At 42.6% G+C, this 20,549-nt stretch overlaps 1 protein-coding gene across 1 annotated transcript; it reads left to right on the top strand.

Moving 5' to 3' along the window:
• The first annotated feature begins 16,018 nt into the window (after positions 1-16,018).
• LOC123439158 (rust resistance kinase Lr10-like) lies at positions 16,019-18,480 on the top strand. The gene is made up of 4 exons (XM_045115903.1): positions 16,019-16,222; positions 16,329-16,592; positions 17,162-17,185; positions 17,414-18,480. The coding sequence occupies exons 1-4, from the start codon at positions 16,019-16,021 to the stop codon at positions 18,416-18,418; spliced, it is 1,497 nt and encodes a 498-aa protein (XP_044971838.1). The 3' UTR covers positions 18,419-18,480.
• Positions 18,481-20,549: the final 2,069 nt, after the last annotated feature.

The following is a 20,549-nucleotide window of genomic DNA, read 5'->3' as shown; positions in this document are numbered from 1 at the left end:
GCATCTCGCCAGTAGCACAAAATGTTCAGCCTCCGTGATACTATCCACGGGGTAGCGAGGAGCCGTGAAATCAGGCTGAACGAGCTCCGTGGAAGCCACGCTGCTTCTCCGCTTAGATGGTGGGGTAGCTTCTGTGGCAGCGTCCAAGTAATGATCTCCGTGCCGCTGAGATGGTTGGCCGGTAGCTCGCTGGCTCTTAAGTTCCTCTCATTTCGCTAATCTTGCACTGAGCTTCTGCATTTCATTTGCTTCCTCTTTTTTCTTTCTCTATCGGCTTCTATAACCATCGTTGTCGGGAAACCCATGCACCCACGGAACGGAGCCTGATGTGCCTCGTGTTCGCCCAGGGTGTTCAGGATTCCCGAGGGCCTCTGTCAGTTCGTCCTTCTCTTTGTCGGGAATGAACTTCCCTTCCTACGCTGCCTTGATTGCCTTCTAAAGCTTGCTAATGTGTATTGCTAGTTGTTCGTTTGTCCAAACACACTTCCCTGATTCTGGGTCCAAAGTTCCCCCAATCCCGAAGAACCAATTCCTTGACCGATCTGGCCAGTACAATGTCTCTGGTTTGACCCCTTTAGCAAGCAGGTCTTGCTCCGCTTTTTCCCACAACAGTCGGCCTTTACTCTAGCCACCTGACCCCATGGTATGGTGATACTTCTTCAGTGCAACATTTCGCTTGTTTGTCTCTGACCTTTGCTTACCCTTGTTCGATTTCTTGTAGGCCACAAATGCGGGCCAGTGATCTCTGATCTTCTCATATTGACCGATGAACTCTTGAGTCTCGTCTTTCTCGACAAACTTTGTGTTCAAATGTTTCCGCCAGTTCTTGAATAGTTCTGCCATCTTCTTTAGAGCAAACGCCTTGACCTTTCACTCTATAAATGGGTTATTCGGATCCTCCTCTGGCGGTAGCCTGAAATTTGTCATCAGCGAGGGCCAAAGATCATCTTTCAGTCTATCATGGACATAAGAAACTTCAGGGTCCTTCTTCTTATTTCATTCATGGATTATGATCGGGACACTGTCCCTAACAACAACTTTGCACCGATGTACAAATGTGTCCTTGGTCCGCTTGGGAGCAATCGGTTGGCCATTTTGCGCGACTTCTATGATAGTGAACCTTTCATCCCGTCGCAACCTTTTCTTCGGGCCTCGTCTCCTTACGGAAGTTTGGCTCGATCCCGAGGGCTAAAAGAAGAAAGAAGTGTTACCAAAACATATAATGCATCAAGTCAGCACAGGCCAAAACATATACCTTGCCGGACTTTGCAACAGTTAAGGCTCCCTCCTCCATTTGGTGACCAGAGCCATCATCATGATCTTCTTCCTCCGCCATTCGGTCACCGGAGCCGTCATGACCTCCCTCCTCCTCCATTGTTGGATCACCGGGCATGACCTCCTTCCTCCTCCATTGTTGGATCATCGGAGCCGTCATCCTCTCCTTCTTGATCATTTGTGTTGTTGAGAAACGACAAGGGATCACGTCCGTCGCGAATTATATCCCCCAACAAATCTTATTTTTCCCAGTCTCTGTCCATGGTTTCTGCAAATATTACAACATGGTAATATGAAAACATGAGAGATGGATTAGCGTGGCCTCGATAGTTGGTCGGGCGAGCGGACGCCCTCTCTCTCATGCATGTCCGACGCCCCCCCCCCCCCCCTCTCATTTCAAAAAAAGACTTGCTTCACATTTTCATTTAACAAAAATACTACCTTCATATTTTCATTTAAAAACAGAGCACATTTCCACGAAACATTTCATCTCTCAAAATGGGAGCTTCACATATTCATTTCAAAACTCATCATGCGTATGCAAAATTTAAAATTTGTTTCTCTATCTAAAAAACAGATCGCATTGCCAAAAATAGAGCACATCCAAAAAAAAATAAAGCACATTTCATACATCTCATCTCATCTCATTATGCAACACAAATTCATCTGTCTATTCATCTCATCTCATTATGCAACAAAAAACAGAGCATGGCCGGAGCACTGGCAGCAGGGGACCATGGCCGGAGCAGTCGTAGCAGGGGCGAGCATGGCCGGAGTAGTGGCAACAGGGGGGCTTGGGAAAGGGGGGAGCTCATTGCGGACGCAGGGATGGAGCTGTGGAGAACGGCGACGACGAGGAGCCGGGCTCGGGGACACGCAGCTATGGTGATGTTCTTGGCCGGTGACCCCTTGGTTAACAGAAGAGTCCAATTGCGTTACTATAGCATCATGTAGTGGTCCAATCCAGTCCTAGTCATATTAACATGGAATTCAGTGCCTTGAGAAAATGATAAATAACAGGACCAAAAACTGGAAAATAAGAAAATATCATTCGTTTGAGATATTTGAGTTTACCAGTTAGCAAGGCATGTTTTGCAGAGAGGAAAAACTAAGTCTGATCGAATTTCTAGTTGAAAAACATCCCCAAACCCCTTCTTATATGAAACTAACTCCCCAGAATATCTTCAAACCACGTCCAGATTAAATAGTCAGATGCATCGATATTTTCCATGGTTTCCACTGCCTGCAGATTACAATTTATAATGGACATCATTTAAACCACATACGAGTGAAAAAAAATATTAAGTGGAAGCTTTTTCTTTGCAGGACTAACTAAAAGCATTTTCCATAACGCCAGGTCAATTATTTCTGACAATGACTGGACTACAGCCACAATTGAGCTGTTATCACAACCAGTCAAAGTTCAAAACAGAATTCCAAAGGAGGGTGATTGTGATGTTCTTGACCGGAAAAGTCCAAGTGTACTAATGTATCATCCTTTAGGGCATGAACTATGGGGGCAGTAGTATTCGATCGCCCCATAAATAAACGTTTGATAAAAAATTATGAAGCATCAGTTTAGAGAAAATTCTTCCAACGCAACTGATCTGAAGCCACGACCTCCCTGGGCCCCACCTCTAGAGCTTGGGCAGGCCTTGTCTCTCGTGTTTTGCCAATTTCTTCTCTCTCTCTTCCTCTTTCTCTTCTCTCTCCTACCTTTCTGACACAAGGAACCCGCCTCCTCTGCAGGAGACTCTGACAGACTGCAAGGCCACCATTCTGACAGTCCGAACCTACATGGCCTGCGGGGCAGCTAGCTGAGGGGACGCGTTGTACATGCTGTTACTGGTCCAATCATGTCCTAGTCACAAACCTGAAATAACAGTGCCCTAAGACAATGACAAATAGCAGGGACCAAAAAATGGCAAATAACACAATATCATTCAATTGAGATATTGATTATTGTCAGTTAGCAGTTCTATCAGAGACTAATTAAGGCTGATTCAATTCCTTATCTTTATCTATTTCTAGTATCAAACTAATTTCCTAGAATATCTTTAACACCAAGTGTATGTTGGCTTTTGAACGTGCGTATGCAGTCGTACAGGCGTGCCTACACGATTCTTGCTTCGGCCGGTTACTTGAAGGAACTTGCGTAACTAGCGACACGAATAAAACTGATCGATGGATTTGATGGCTAAAGGCCTATGTCGAGCCTTTGCTTTGTATTGCTTTTCGTTTTTCTGGTGTTATACTAGTAGAAAACAGGGCTATCGTTCGGCCCTGGCCAGCCCATTAGTCCCGGTTCTTCAAAAACCGGGACCAATGGGGGGTATTAGACCCGGTTCGTGAGCCGAGGGGGCCGGCCGGGGCCTCGTGGGCATTGGTCCCGGTTCGTGTGGAACCATTTGTCCCGGTTCGAGCCACCAACCGGGACCAATGGTCCTCGCTGCTGGCCCACAACCTTTAGTCCCGGTTCATGCCACGAACCGGGACAAATAACTTGCCTACATATATACCCACCGCCGCGGCACAGCACTTCACGGTGCTCTGTTTTTGTCGAGCCGGCGAGGGGAGGGCATTTGGGTGCTCTAGTTCACCTCCTATGCACATGAGGTGTTCGATGAAATGCCCGAGCCACACTAGTTAAGCTTTCTCCTCTCGAAACTCGACCTTCGAGCTCCATTTTCAACGAGACTTGTCTATATTTAGCGGTCCGTCACGCCCCGTCCCCGCCCCGTCTTCACCGCCACCGATCGCCCGCGCCGATCTCGTCGCCGGCACCACCGTGGTGAGCCTCTTGTTCTTATCTTCTTTCTAAAAGAAAAAAATTCTGACTTCAGATAGATACTTGTCTAATTTTCTTACTTTTATTATTCCTTGTTATTATATAGTGCGATGGTTTTGGTATCCGCCCCCGTCGGCCCTCGTCGTGTCTATGATTCAGATGTGGTATATATTATCTTTTCATAACTATTTGGTTCATTTATTGTTTATGACAATTATGATGACCAACGTGACATATATTTTTAATCTAGGAGGTATGTGAACCGGAAATTCGAACCCACCTAGAAATGCTTCTCGAGAAGTTAACTTTGGTTGAAAAAGAAAACAAATACTTGAAGGAAAAATTGAAAATAATTGAGGATAAGAATGTGGAAATGGAGTTGCATGTTGCCGAGGTCATTGACGATCGCAAGATGAAGATCGATGTGATGCGGTTGAAGATGGATGCAATGCGCTTGAAGATTAGGAATATTAGAAAATATGCCATTTATAAAGAGGCTTGGTATCATTATGCTGTTGGGTCAATTGTTACCTTACTTGCGATTTTGATCGTGTTTGTTGTTGCATTTAAATATTTTACATAGTTATATGTTGTTTTATGAGAGAACTTTATGTATTTATTTTTCAATAATAACATTTGATCACAATTGTGCTTTGGTTTTAATGTGATGATGAACTTGTATTAATTTGGTCATTTCTCTATTTTTTTTGTTCTGCAATGGTTTTTTGATATATACTTAATTTCATAATAGAGATTAACCGCAAATGGATGTACGGTGAACGGCGCACTTTGGAGTACATTACGAACCGGGACTAATGCCCGAGTCGAAAAGGGTTGTAAATTGATGATGTGGCTTTGAATGGTGCATTTTGAGCACAGAAAAACTATGGAGTTCAAATAAGTTCAAAAAAATGAAATCCCTTTGTAACAGAGGAGTTCCCGTATGAAACCCTGATACTTCGAAATAGATTGTCCGTTTTGTACACGAAGTGCATCCAGTTTTTGCCGTAACCCTCTCAACTTTCTCGCACATGCTATGTGGGTGAAATGATGATACCATGCCAACTTGGAACCTTTTCAGAGTTCATTTCAAATGCTTTTCAATTTCATGGTCTTATAGCTCATAATAATCAGTAAATGCATGAAAAATAACAAATGAAGTCAGAAAGGGTTGTAAATTGATGATGTGGCTTTGAATGGTGCATTTTAAACACAGAAAAACTATGGAGTTTAAATAAGTTCAAAAAAATGAAATCCCTTTGTAACAGACGAGTTTCGTATAAAACCCTGATACTTCGAAAGAGATTGTCCGTTTTGTACACGAAGTGCATCTAGTTTTTGTCGTAACCCTCTCAACTTTCTCCCAGATGCAGAGGCCGGGGGTCATCCTCCTTTTCTAAAAAAAACTCATAGCAAGGGTATGGTAACTGCATACTGGCTACAGACTGCATGATTGTGACGTGGTTGGACAGGATCAGATCTCTTGACGAACTGGTGGGTGCTCTTTCAAGTTATTCCTCTGATCTTCACTCATGGAAGCATGCACTAGTGGAAAACGGGCCTTTGGCCGGGACCATTTAGTCCCGGCCTGCCTCTCGGCCGTGACTAAAGGCCCGGCCACGTCGCCCCAATTCTCAATGCCTCCCTCGAGGCATTAGTCCTGGCCCGTAAGGAGCCTTTAGTCCCGGTTCGTGTCCCAAACCGGGACTAAAGGACTACGCGGCGGGCAGTGGTGGTGGCAACCGTTCGTATCCCCCTTTAGTCCCGGTTGGTGGCTCAACCCGGGACTAAAGGACCAACACGTGGCCTGCCGTAGTGGTGGCAACCGTTGGTATACCTCTTTAGTCCTGGTTGGTGGCTCAACCCGGGACTAAAGACCCAAACGGTTTGCATCCCGCGTCGTTTCGGGCGATGAAAAGCACGAACCGAAGCACAGTCGTCATTTCTCTGTTTCTTCTTCTCTCTCGCTCTCCCTCTCTGTTCTTCTCCTCTCTTCTTCCCTTCTCTTCTTCCACCATGCCAACTAGCTTTCATAAGGTGCTCGCACATGGCACGACCATGCTCGGTGTCATGTACACGAACCTGAGCACGGAGGTGTCGTTTTTTCTTCAACAGTTGAAGGAAAAATGGTTTGACAACGCAGTGGATCATGAGAAGTTCTTGGGGCTTGATCTGGAGTACACGGCCGATCAACGCGGTGTTGCTGTCATCCAACTATGCTTCGCACGCCATGTCTTGATCTTCCAATGGGCGAGGTAAGTTTTGAGGCTTTCTTTGATCCAAGATAATGACATTGTAAGTTTATTTGTTTCAATCATAGTTGGTTCCCTTCAAATAGTTGTAGTGAAACAATTTTGATTAGTTTAAGGGGAACACAATCTAATTGGAATAGTGTTCCATAATCTGAAAAATCGTATTAGAGTCAACTAGTGTTTAATATGTTCCATTGGAATCATAGTTGGTTCCCTTCAAATAGTTGTAGTGAAACAATTTTGATTAGTTGAAGGGGAACACAATCTGATTGGAATAGTGTTCCATAATCTGAAAAATCGTACTAGAATCAACTAGTGTTTAATATGTCCATTGGAATCATAGTTGGTTCGCTTCAAATAGTTGTAGTGAAACAATTTTGATTAGTTGAAGGGAACACAATCTGATTGGAATAGTGTTCCACAATCTGAAAAATCTGATTGGTTCAATATGTTCCATTGAAATCATAGTTGTAGTGATACAATTTTATGCGGTGTTCTTTGATCCAAGGTTATGAAAATTGAATATAGCTAGTGATCTCTCTAGGTTCCATTGGATAGCAATATAATATGTCATAGTCATGAAAATTGCATATAGCTAGTGATCTCTCTAGGTTCCATTGGATAGCTATAGTGATCTCTCTAGGTTCCATTGCATATGTTCTATTTGAATCCTAAAGATAATTTTCTCTTTAGTTGTAGTGAAACATGTTTCCTTATTGCAGCAGTATGTAACATTTGTTCCATTTTAATTTGTTTCTGTTACAGGAGTGACAAGCATTGTCCAGAACTCATGGACTTCCTTCGCAGCGGCATCACTTTTGCTACCATTGACATAAGGAACGACAAGCTGAAGATGAGGCACAGCTTCGGTATTGAGATACCAGCTGATTGCCTTGTTGATCTCCAAACGGTATTCAGGCTTCGACATGACAGGACTTCGATGGCTCATATGGTAGTTGCCTTGATCGACGAGGGATATGGTGATATGAAGACCAGTTTCCCAAAGTCTCAGCACAAACTTTGGGAGAAGGGCCCACTTGATCCTATCAACATTGAGTATGCAGCAAAAGATGCATACGTTTCATACGAGTTGTACCGCAAGATTCGAGTCGTCAACTATGTCAGTGTCACCTCGAGGAAGGTGGACATTCTGATTTAGACGATTCAGACGAGTAGTGTTCTGAACGTCGAACACTTGTATATATATCTATGGTAGCTATTATTATGTACTGTTTGGACTAGTATCATGTACTTCTTGGACCAATTTATATATGTCTAGTTTCTGTTTGTGTCATTATAGTTTCCAAATTTGAATGGTTTAGCCCTTTCTAACTTCATTTGCTACTTTTGAATGGTTTAGCCCTTTCTAACTTTATGGTATCATGCATTTCGACCACATATATATACAAAAAGTCTTCAGTTCAAATAAGTTTAAAAAATGAAATCCCTTTTGTAACAGATCTGTTTTTGATTAAAACAGTCATTTAAAAATAAGTAAATGCACGAAGAATACCAAATGAAGTCAGAAATTGTTGAAATTTTTTGATGTGTCTTAGAATGGTGCATTTTGAACACACAAAAAGTATGGAGTTCAAATAAGTTCAAAAGAAATGAAATCCCTTTGTAAGAGATGAGTTCTCGTTCGAAACCATGATACTTCGAGAGAGATTGTTCGTTTTGTACACGAAGTGCATCCAGTTTTCGTCGTAGCCCTCTCAACTTTTTAACACATGCTATGTGGGTGAAATGATGATAGTATGCCAACTTTCAACATTTTCAGAGTTCATTTGTAGTGCTTTTCAATTTCAGGGTCAACTAGCTCAAAAAAAATAAGTAAATGCATGAAGAATACCAAATGAAGTCAGAAATTGTTGAAATTTTGTGATGTGCCTTAGAATGGTGCATTTTGAACACACAAAAAGTATGGAGTTCAAATAAGTTCAAAAAAATGAAATCCTTTTGTAAGAGATGAGTTCTCGTTCGAAACCCTGATACTTCGAGAGAGATTGTCCGTTTTGTATACGAAGTGCATCCAGTTTTTGTCGTAGCCCTCTCAACTTTTTAACACATGCTATGTGGGTGAAATGATGATAGCATGCCAACTTTCAACATTTTCAGAGTTCATTTGTAGTGCTTTTCAATTTCAGGGTCAACTAGTTCAAAAAAATGAAATCCCTTTGTAAGAGATGAGTTCTCGTTCGAAACGCTCCTACTTCGAGAGAGATTGTCCGTTTTGTACACGAAGTCAAAATAATTACTTTTGAAAATAGAAAATAGTTTTGCATTATTTATTCAATTTCAAACACTTTTCATTATCATAGTTTTGTCAAATTCTCAAATATGCAAAAAGAATTTTTAATAAACATAGTTTTTAATTGAAAATAACAAAATAGATAATAGTTTGGATAGTCAAAATAATTAATTATGAAAATAAAAAATAGTTTTGCATTATTTATTCAATTTCAAACACTTTTCATTATCATAGTTTTGTCAAATTCTCAAATATGCAAAAAGAATTTTTAATAAACATAGTTTTTAATTGAAAATAACAAAATAGATAATAGTTTGGATAGTCAAAATTATTAATTATGAAAATAGAATAAAATTGAAACTATATTCGAAATCATAGAGAAAATTCAATCTAAATTCTCATTTGAATTTAGATTGAATTTTCTCTATAATTTCTAATATAGTTTCAATTTTCAGTGAGTTTAGGCCCGTAAGCCTGCTTTAGAGAGGAGCTCGATGGAGAAGCTACGACGGGGCTTATAAACAAGTGTTAGTCCCCCTCGCTGGGCGAGGTGGGACTAAACTTATCGTGCAGCCGAGGAGGGGCTTTAGTCCCGGGTGGAGCCACGCCCCGGGACTAAAGACCCCCTTTAGTCCCCGTTGGAGCCACGCCCCGGGACTAAAGACCCCTTTTCGGCAGGCGAGGAGGCGGGAAACGAGGGGCTTTAGTCCCGGGCCGTGGCTCCACCCGGGACTAAAGGGTGTCTTTAGTCCCGGTTTGAGCCACGCACCGGGACTAAAGATCCACCTATATAAGCGGGACTTCGAAAAATTCCAACCCAAATCGTCCATTTCTCTTCTTCTTCCTCTCGTTCTCCTGCCCGGTGCGGCACAGCGACGAACTCGACGACGCCGTCAGGCTGCCCGACGTCCTGCTCGCCGCCGCCTGCCGTCCTCCTCGCCGCCGCCGTCGTCCTCGCGCGCGCCGTCCTCCTCGCCGCGCGCCGTCGACACCTCCGGCCGGTAAGCCCCCCGCCCCCTCCTCCCCAACACTCCGGCCAGTAGAAGAAAAGAAGGAAAAGGAGAAGAAAATAAGAAAAAGGAGAAGAAAAGAAGAGGAGGAGAGGACAAGAAGAGGAAAAATAGAAGAAGAAAAGAAGAAAAAGGAGAAGAAAAGAAGAAAAAGGAGAAGAAAATAAGAAAAATGAGAAGAAAAAAAGAAAAAGGGAAGAAAGGAAGAAAAAGGAGAAGAAAGGAAGAAAAAGGAGAAGAAAGGAAGAAAAAGAAAAAAAATGTCATTTAATTCCAATTGTTATTAGGTTTGTGCTAGATTATTAGGGTTAGTAATATTTAGAATTAGGTTAGGGTTACAAGAAGAAGAAATATGAATAAAAATAAGAAAATAAGATTAGGAAAAATGAAAATAAGAAGAGGAGGAGAAGAAAAGAAGAAAAAGGAGAATAAGAAGAGGAGGAGAGGAGAAGAAGAGGAAAAATAGAAGAAGAGGAGAAGTAGAAGAAGAGAAAAAATTAGAAGAGGAGGAGAGGAGAAGTAGAAGAAGAGAAGAGGAGAAGTACTACAAGAAGAGGAGAAGTAGAAGTAGAAGAAGAAGTAGAAGAAGAGGAGACATATTGTATAGTGTCATTTAGTTTTGCTATTGTATAGTGTATATGCTTAATTTTGCTATTGTATAGTGTATATGCTTAAGTGTTAATAGTGTTTCTTAGATTATTGCTTAATTTTGCTATTGTATATGCTTAAGTGTTAATAGTTTAATTTTGCTATTGTATATGCTTAAGTGTTAATAGTTTATTTTTAGCAAGAAAATTAATAGAACTAGTTTATTTTTTTAGTTCATTTTACGATGCATCCCGCATCCTCGTCGTCGACTCGGCGGAGGACACCTGCTTGATCAGAGGGGCCCTGTCTGGGACTGGGCTCCGCCCGGCTGGTATTGGAAGGTGCTACCTTCCGGGGGGCGTAGGTTGGTGAGGAGCCAGCCCGTCGTTGACACGATCCTTGTTTGGTGGCGGTCGCGTGGGCCAGTGAGGGTGCCGAGGCTTCCGGACACCGCGGAGGTGGTACGTCACCGTGTCAGCGAGGAGGATGAGCACGTCCGTCGCTACATGGTTGCATTGGAGGGCAGGTTCGAGCATACCTGGCAGGTTCTTCGGGGATCTCACTGGAGCTATGATCCTGTGATGGTTCCTTCTCTTTGGGTGTCCACCGCCCGCGCCGATACACGTCGGGCGCTACGGTTCTAGATGTATCAGTGATGCTATATGTATGATAGTATTCGAGGAGTATTAGTGATAATATTCGACGGTGTACGGACAAAAGTGATGATGTATTAGCTTATAATTGAATGCATGCTAATTTGAATACTACTTTATTTTACGATTTGGTTTTGCTTATTGAATGCTCAAATTGGAAAAGTACTCCTACTTTGAATACTATGCAAAAATCTAGGAGTCCCGGGTGGAGCCACGACCCGGGACTTAAGTTGTTTTCGAACGGAGTTCCTGATAGAATAATTCTTTTTTGGTACAAAGGTTAAGAGAATCCGTTTTTTGCAGAACTATGGATCCACATATCAAAAACCTCGAAGAGGAAGAACTTCTCGAAGATATAATCAAAGACGGCCCCGACGTTGAACCAGCTGAATCTCCGTCGTCATATCTAAAGCAGGACGTTGGAATGGAGGTCGAGCGACACGAAGATGAAGCCGATGGGGCAGGAGATAGGTCCAATGACGGAGAAGGTGATAGCTCCACTGATGGAGAAGCCGGTGAAGAAATAATAAAGTCCGGCGAGGGATACATATGAAGTTCGACAATCACTTGTAATATGTGAAAAATATTGGAGATAGCTCTATATTGTATACATATACATTCATTTGATGAATGTTTCTCCCTCTTAGGCCTCCACATCGAGCAAAACTACGAAACGAGGCCCGACTAGAAAGTTGGATGCACGGACGCATTACACCTTTGAGGTGATATTTCCTACGGGCGAACCCAAGCTTCCTAAGAATGTTGCTGACACATTCAAGAAGCAATGCGGAGTTCTCGTTAGGGATCACGTCCCGATCAGCGTTCGGGAGTGGAACAAGCGCAAAAGGGCAGCCGATAGTGACTATGTCGCCGAAAGGTACAAAGATAATCTTTGGAATGATCTCATGTCACATTTCAACCTGCCAGAATGTGAGAATGAAGACGCCGCAGACAAACTGAGGGCCAAAGTCAAGCAATGGACTCTGAAGAAGATGGCCGAACTGTTCCGTAGCTGGAAGAAGAAGCTATGGAAAACTATCTGAAGACAAAGAAAGTGCCAGTATTCGAGGGGTATCTAGCCAAGCAGGCGAATCACTGGAAGGCATTTCAAGAGTACAAGGAGTCAGAAGATGCCCAGACATTATCAGAAAAGAACAAGATAAATGCCGACAAGAAGAAATATCACCACAAGCTGGGGCCAGGGGGCTATGAGACTGCCATCCCAAAGTGGGATAAGAAAGAGCAAGATCTGCTAGATAAAGGCATCTTACCTGAACCACTCCGTGATGAGTGGGAATTAAGAGCAAGAAATTGATTCCTTGCGCATGGTGGGTCGTACGACGAAAAAACAGGGGAGCTCATCTGCAATGACGGTCTTAGGATACCCAGGGAGAATTGGAAAAGGATAGTGAAAGAAATTAAGGAGGGAAAAAGAAAGTTCACTGCAGATAGAGATAAATATTTGCTCACACTGGTCCTCGGCAATGACGAACATGGAGGACGAACGCGAGACTTCGGTCCTTCTTACCCGTGGTGGCTTGGGTTTGCCAGAGACCAAGACACTTACAGAAGCCGAGAGAGAGCAAAGAAGCGGCAGCAGGATGAGGAGAATGACAAGTTCAACCAGTTGCTTGCCAGGATTAACGAGCAACAAAAGCAGATTGATGAGCTTAGAGGAGTACCGCGCCAGGAAGATCCTGCACTTGATATTACCAGCGCCCCATCTAAGGGAAAAGCGGCGTGGCTGAATCTGAGGCCCCGCCCGACGATGCACAAGAACTACATCAAGCTTCCAGGCTCGACCCCAAGGACAACACCGCCTCCGAGTCGTCGCAGGTCACCTACACCTCCATTACCTCCAAGCCCTCCACATGACGTCGGCCAGCACAACACGAGTCCATCTCGATCACCGCCGCCGGACTTGGGTCGTCCGTCTCCGCCGCCGCCCGCACAGGATACTAAGCGGAAGTGTGCCAGCAAGAACGCTCCGTCGATGATTTTTAAGCGACGGAGCTCCCCAAAGCGCAAACTGTCGCCACTCCCAAAGGTACCTCATGCTAATCTTCCTATCAAACCTTATGATCGTACCCCCGAGGAAAACGCCAGGATAGCAAAGGAACAACATGATGCGCAGATGAAAAAGAAGGAACCCGAGCCCCGCCCGGAATACACCGAGAAACAAATAGCATGGGCAAAAGACTTCATAACCCTTCCATCACAGTATGACTTACACTATAAGCCTGATGACTATACACGCACATTGCAGAAGGAAGTGAAAAAGAGCAGCTCACGTGCAAGTGCAAGTGGGAGCAAATCAAGTTCAACTACAAGCAAGAAAAAATCAGACGTTCCTCAGCTTGGACAACAGGCCAAACAGTCGATCCCACCCCTCAAGGTGTTAACCGAGAATGTTCCCCCTCCGGTGCAGGGGCAAGCTTTTGAAAGAGCAAAGGAGTTGGCGGCTGAATGTGGTATCTCAGTTGAAGATTTGCTGGCTTCCCAAGACGACAGGATACCCAAGGCTGTGGTAGCCCCTAAGCCATAGTTTGTCATGGGAGAGCCTTTGGTCAGCAAAGATAATCTCCCAACAAATATGCGTTACTTGCATAAATGGTACTTAAGTGAATCAAAGAATGGGAGAACGATGATCGTGCTGAGTGTCCCACGGGAGTACTACGGCCGCTCCGAAGAAATCCATATCAACTTTGATGAACTCTTCCAGATGTACAATGGCGACGCCCTCGACAAATCGCTTATGAGTTGCTATTGTGTGTAAGTTTTTCAATTCGTCGTCTACATATAACTTGTTTAGTTATTTCAATTCATTGTCTATATATAACTTGTATTCTATTATGCAGAATGGAGATTCTGGATTGTAAAAGTAAGACCATCCTAAATATTGGGTTTATTGACCCAGATAAAATACATATAGCGACGCTAACTGATAAACCCAAGGAGACGGAGGAAAACCTTCTAAGGTTTCTAATAGATCAAAATTTCTGTGACCACATACTGTTTCCATACAACTTCAGGTGAGGGTCTTTACTCTGTTGTGTCCATTCACTTATAAGTGTAATTGATAAGTTACTGACACATATATATATATATACATGTGCAGCTTCCATTGGATTCTGTTGGACATTCAAATTGATAAGGGAAGAGTTGATGCCTTCGACCCATTATCGAGACCCTTGGAACAGTTCCAAAGCCTGCAGGACATGCTCCAAGGGTAATTTTAATCATTCTTGCGCTCTATCGGTCTCTTTCGATGATTTTCTGATATATCAATTAATGAAAACTTAGCAAATCATTATCCTTGTCGGGCAGGGTATGGAAGCGGTTCAAGTGCGTGACTCCCGGTAACTTTCCTGAGAAGCTGACCTTTAGAGCGGCTCAGGTAAGTAGTATTATGATATACTTCTATTAATTTTCAATACATTTATGATGCTAGATTATTATTTTGATTATATATATTCTATTCTCGTAAAGTGTGACCAGCAGCCACGGGGAACGCATCTATGCGGATACTATGTTTGCGAGACCATTCGCACGTTTACCTCTGAGCTCAAGGATCACAGATTCGACGTAAGCAATGAACATTCACACCTCTATTTTTACCCGTCATTCTTTGTTATCATGATTGATATTCATATTCATCTTCTCTTCTTATATAGCACACGGCCATGAGGACGAAGGTCCTACCAGAGCAACGCGCGATTGCTGTTGCAGAGGAGCTTGCGGGATTTCTGAGGACGGAAGTTATAGAGCTCAAAGGACGATTTAGTGTAGCTAAGGGCCATTACTAATGTTCGTCCATGTAATCGAATAGACAGGCTCTAGTCCCGATAATTCAGATCTCCATATAATTGTATATATATGCTCGCTTGTAAGATAAGTTAATCTTATATATATATATATATATATATATATATATATATATATATATATATATATATATATATATATATATATATATATATATATATATATATATATGCATAATTATTTCTATTTAAATTATATGAAAACTAATTCCCGAACACCAAACGAGGCATGACGTTAATCTCCCGACCACCTAAACCCTAAAACCCTAAAACGCAAAAATAATTTCATTAAAAAAACCCAAAAACCAGCAAAATCTGAAAATCTGAAAATCTTTAGTCCCGGTCCGTGTAACGAACCGGGACTAAAGGGCCTGCCCCTGGGGCGCTACGAGGCGCCCATGTGGAGCACCTTTAGTCCCGGCTTGTAAGAGGGCCGGGACGAAAGGTTAGGCCTTTAGTCCCGCCCCTTTAGTCCCGGTTGGTGAACCGGGACTAAAACCCCTTACGGGCCGGGGCTAAAGGCCCGTCCCCACTAGTGATGGAGCATCTTAATCATCAAAGCAATGGGGCCCATGGAAAATTGGTTCTGGCTCTAGTAACAACAACAGTAGTATTCGCCACTCACAGTACCGTGTACTCTTCTCCTCTCCTCCTCTTGTTTTTTGTTGCATAACTCAAATATCCAGTTAACTCTTTCTTTTTTATGGCCAACTTGTAAATAGCCTTGAAGATCTTCTTGGCAGTATTAAGACAGGTTCATCATGGAGATGTAGCAATGGAAAACGACCTATCAGGAATTAAATGGTATAATGCAATAGGAAGGAAGGGAAGTACTACATGGAAACTAACAAGAAACAACTGGTGGTCCGAACCGAAATGATAATTATAAAGCTAAATGGATGCACATATTTTTTATGCTTTACCATGTCCTTAGAGGATTGGAATTTTATTGGAGCACTAGAGGATATATGTGTGGTGAAATGGCATAAATGGTCCAAAACAGTAATAGAACCACGGAACTTAATTTCTGAGCCATACAACACCTATGACAGAGGTTTTGGTGACAGCTGGAATTCCTGGCCAGGCACATTACTTTCAAGACAAGCGCCACCCCCATCCTCACCAGAGGTTAAAGAAAACTGCGATTTTTAATACTCCTGGCTTTCTCTTCTTCCATCTTCATACCCAATACATCCCATGGATTTGCTTAAATTTCTTCTGACACCGCTGCTGCTATCTCTTCTAACCCATCAAACCTATGTGGGCGCAGCATCGGATGATGAAGGTTTCTCCAAACAATGTTCACCTCACAGGTGCAGCAAACATGGCCCTGAGATCCGGTTCCCGTTCGGGCTATCATCATGTGGCGCACCTGGCATGCAGTTATCATGCTCCCGGGATGACATAATCCTGGATCACCCTGTTCTTGGCTCCTGCAAAGTGACCGAGATCTACTACAGACACCGTGTCATCAACGTCGCCCCGCTTGCGGAACCTGCGATGCAGTGCCCACTTCAGAGGCTCATCTCAACAAATTTAGCAACTGATGTGTACAAACTACCTCCATCACGAACGACCCTGGTACGTTGTTCAAGCGGATTCATACCTGCAGATCCATACAGCATAGCTGGCCCAGCTGCTTGTCTCAGTAACAACGCAACCCAATTCTGGTATTTGGCGGCGTCAGCTTATGCATACATATATGATCTACCACGAGACTGTGAGGCTGTTTCTAGAGGCATTCCAGTACCCTACAGCTATGATATACATGGCCCAAACTTACAAGACGATCTTGCCTTCAACAAAAAAGCGAGTGCAGTCATCAGTTTTGGTGAAACAACATTCACTTGGTACCTCAGTAACCTTACCGATGTCTGCCAACAGTGTGAACGTGAAGGTCGACACTGTGGATTCAGTTCACGAAGCCGTCAAGCATTCTGCCAGCCCCATGGTATTCTTTCTTTCCCTTGGTGTGTCAATTTATTTTGGAACAACAATTCAATCTCTTATATTCCGGTGTTAACTGTTTTAAATCTTCCAATAGGATTTTCACCGATAGTTCAATTATTTAACAAACAAAAATGTGATGCAAATCATAGAAATGGTTAAGTTGTTCAAGCACATACAGTCTGTAGGTTCACATCCTTGAAAGTTCCCACCAAAAAACATCCGTTAAGAGATGCAAGTGCCAAATTATATGGGAAAACCTATGGTGGTACTAATTTGTAAAATTCTCGGCACATAAAAAGTAAGAGATGAACCTTAATTGATCATTTTTCATATTGCTTTAGTATTTGATATCTGAATATGAATAAATAAGTGTACAACTATAACATAACAAAGAATAATTAATCGATATTACACCATATGTCTAAGGTCCAATAGACACGCACCAACGAATCAGGAATTAGTTGTTCCAAACATACTTTGTAGAAGTAATGAAGTAGTCTTCTGTTTTCATCTACATTCAAATTAAATCATGGAAAAAACTAATGATATTCTTCCTACATGCAAATGCAGGTACCCATGTCGTCCCAATTGCGGGTAATGTTGCAACTCTTTTCCTTTTGCTCATTCTAAATGAAATTCTTGTTGCTTACCACTATAACTCCTTTGTGTTTTCCCATTACAATAAGAGTCGGGAATGCATGGCCTCTTATCTGAATGCAATTAGCTAATTTCCTTTATTTTTTCTAATCAGCAGCCTCATCTGTAGCTGCATTTGTAGTTTTTTCATCGATGGTGGCCATTGTGATATATTTCTCCTTGAAGTCAAGGTACAATGAAGAGATAAATATGAAGGTTGAAATGTTTCTCAAGGCATATGGCACATCGAAACCTACAAGATACACCTTCCGTGATGTTAAGAAGATAGCAAGAAGGTTCAAGGATAAACTCGGTCAGGGTGGATTCGGAAGTGTGTACAAAGGCGAGCTACCAAATGGAGTACCCGTGGCAGTCAAGATGCTAGAGAGCTCTACAGGAGAGGGGGAGGACTTCATCAATGAAGTTGCAACCATTGGACTGATCCACCATGCAAATATCGTACGTCTCTTGGGCTTTTGCTCCGAAGGAATGAGACGGGCCCTTATTTATGAATTCATGCCTAACGAGTCACTGGAGAAATACATATTCCCACAAGTTCCGAATATCTCTCGACAGCTCCTAGCACCCAACAAAATGCTAGATATTGCTTTAGGCATTGCCAGAGGAATGGAATACCTGCATCAAGGCTGCAACCAGCGCATCCTCCACTTTGACATCAAGCCACATAACATCCTGCTGGACTACAACTTCAATCCAAAGATCTCAGACTTTGGCCTTGCAAAGCTGTGTGCAAGGGACCAAAGCATCATTACCTTGACTGCAGCCAGAGGCACAATGGGATACATCGCACCAGAGGTATATTCTCGGAACTTTGGAGGGGTGTCTTACAAGTCAGACGTGTACAGTTTCGGCATGCTGGTGCTAGAAATGGTGAGTGGAAGGAGGAACTCAGACCCAAGTGTTGAGTACCAGGACGAGGTATATCTCCCTGAATGGGTCTACGAGAGAGTAATCAGTGGACATGAATGGGAGCTTACTTCAGAAATGACAGGAGAAGAAAAAGAAAAGATGAGGCAGCTGACTATTGTGGCCCTGTGGTGTATCCAGTGGAACCCGAAGAATCGGCCATCAATGACAAAGGTGGTAAACATGTTAACTGGGAGGTTGCAGAACCTACAGATTCCCCCTAAGCCCTTTGTGTCGTCTGAAAATCATCATCCTAGAACATAAAAGCACAGAGAATGCTGCCATTATTTGAAGACATGCACTTAGTCCATGTGTTGCACAACAATACATAGCAGTAGCACTAGCGTGCATTATATTTCCTTCTTTCCACTCTATTACTTATTAGCACCTGATTGTATGAATAATCGTCCGTCCCCATGTAATAAAATACTACTACCAGGTATTTGCAAGACCATATGAGAACTTCATTTGGACTGTATAATAACAGTTAGAAATGCAGTGGTTTGTTGCTTACCTTGTTGTGACGCTCCGCTGATTTATATTTCCTACAGTGCATTATTCCACACTGGGATCCTCAGGAAACATGATTGTCATTTCCATTGTGCTGAGAACATCACAGAATATCTATTTCCCTGTTCCTTCAAATATCAGCAGTCGACTGAACATGTTCCGATCTTTCCCCTCCCCTGTGCTAGCACCTGCCAGCTGATGCATGAATAACCAGTCATCACCATGTACTAGTAGATATTTGCAGCATATCGGAATCACATGGAGCTTTGTTCTGCGGATCGACGCTTCTGTAACTAAGCTCTTTCTAATGCGCAGATCCTGAAAATAATCGTGTCACTAAAAACGAAGTGAGAGCAAGGGGGATTACTCACCGGAGCAGAGGAATGGGGGCGCTTCGCCGGAGCCCAAGGAAAGACGAGGAGCTCGCTTAGACGCCGGAGAATTAGGGCGGGAATCGCTCGCCGGCAGCCACAAGGGTCCGAGTTGCAAAAAATGTGGATACGTCTTTCTGTCCGAAAAATATTTTTTAAACACAATATTCATCACTGTCCGCCACAAGGGTTATAAACGGGCAGAGTTGGGCTCCCCTGCAAAAGGGGATTTTTATTCGTCACTGTCTTTACTTTGCAATTGATTTTTTTTAACACAATACGATCGAAGTCGCTTGCATACATGAGCATACACTTGTCGTTATGCATGCACACACGCACGCACGCACGCATACTCTACTTCTTTGAGCATCTCCGAGAGACTGAGTCGACAAAGCATCTTCAGACTTTACAAAGTCATCACATGTGTCTCGCCTCGACGGGATGTCTCCTTTCACTGAATGAACACTGACAGAAGCCAAAAATAAATTCAAAAATAATGCGAGCACCAACTTCAAGCCTAGAACTTGAACTCTCACGGGACATGAATATTTCTGTTCTCCTAACCATCCAACCACCAATTATTTGAAAAACGCTTTCATCGATCAACAACATCAGTCGCACGTTCTGTTGTTTGATCGGCATCGATCACATGGTGTGGCATGCAACAGGTGTGATAATTCCTAAGTACAAAGAATTGCCGTAGCACTTTTTAATGATGCAGCCACTTGAGAGGTCATCTATCGTCGAGGACCAAAACGTGTTGAGGTATGGGGAGAGGCAAGGGGGACGAGCCGTGTAAAACGGGCGGGCCTTGTTTGCACGCACGAACCATTGAGTTGTTTTCACCATAAGAATGATGTATCGATAAGAACTAGGGTTGGGCATTGTGGTAGACTTGCACACGCAATAATACAAACTGATCAACTGTTTTTGGGTGTTTCTTATTTCCCATGAAGGTATCTGGATATCAACCAACTAACCATAAGTGTCTCTCTAGTAGATCTTGATATATTGTGTCGGCTTAGTCTTTCAAAGATGCTTATAAGAATAACATGTGCGTTCGTTAAGGTGAGTGTATATACATATGTATGAACATCTATGTTTGTATTGTGGTAAATAAAAAAAAAGCAATCTACCGTATAACCTACACACGCCCTGTCCTCTGCATGGGATGGCCCATTCTGCTTTTTTCCCACTGGTTTTGGAAACTTCTAGATCCTTCCTTGAAACAATTTTTAAAATTAGTGATTTCTTTGAAAATTGTGCATGATTTATAAAATTTGCAATCAAATTTAAATTCACGTTTGTCAATATAAGAGAATAATTTTCAAATTCTTAAATATTTTTTAAAATTCAAGATATGTTTTAATTGTTAACAATTATTTAATTTTGGAACATTTTAAATATAGGCAAGTTTTTTTTGAACTTTGGTAACAACCTTCCTAACTTCCAGATTTTATTGAAATTCCTGCACATTTCTTAAATTGTGAACATTTTTTATATTCAGAAACTCT

This window comes from Hordeum vulgare, chromosome 3H (genome assembly GCF_904849725.1).
Source record: "Hordeum vulgare subsp. vulgare chromosome 3H, MorexV3_pseudomolecules_assembly, whole genome shotgun sequence".
In the NCBI taxonomy this organism is placed as follows: Eukaryota; Viridiplantae; Streptophyta; class Magnoliopsida; order Poales; family Poaceae; genus Hordeum; species Hordeum vulgare.
Note: the sequence above shows the minus strand (reverse complement) of the source record. Positions and strands in the feature narration are given on the sequence as shown.

Excerpts from the sequence above, each read along its gene's own strand:
- LOC123439158 (XM_045115903.1), top strand. The coding sequence starts at position 16,019 with ATGCAGTTATCATGCTCCCGGGATGACATAATCCTGGATCACCCTGTT. Across the intron at positions 16,593-17,161 it reads AGCATTCTGCCAGCCCCATG|GTACCCATGTCGTCCCAATT; the intron begins GTATTCTTTCTT and ends ATGCAAATGCAG. Across the intron at positions 17,186-17,413 it reads CCATGTCGTCCCAATTGCGG|TCAAGGTACAATGAAGAGAT; the intron begins GTAATGTTGCAA and ends TTCTCCTTGAAG.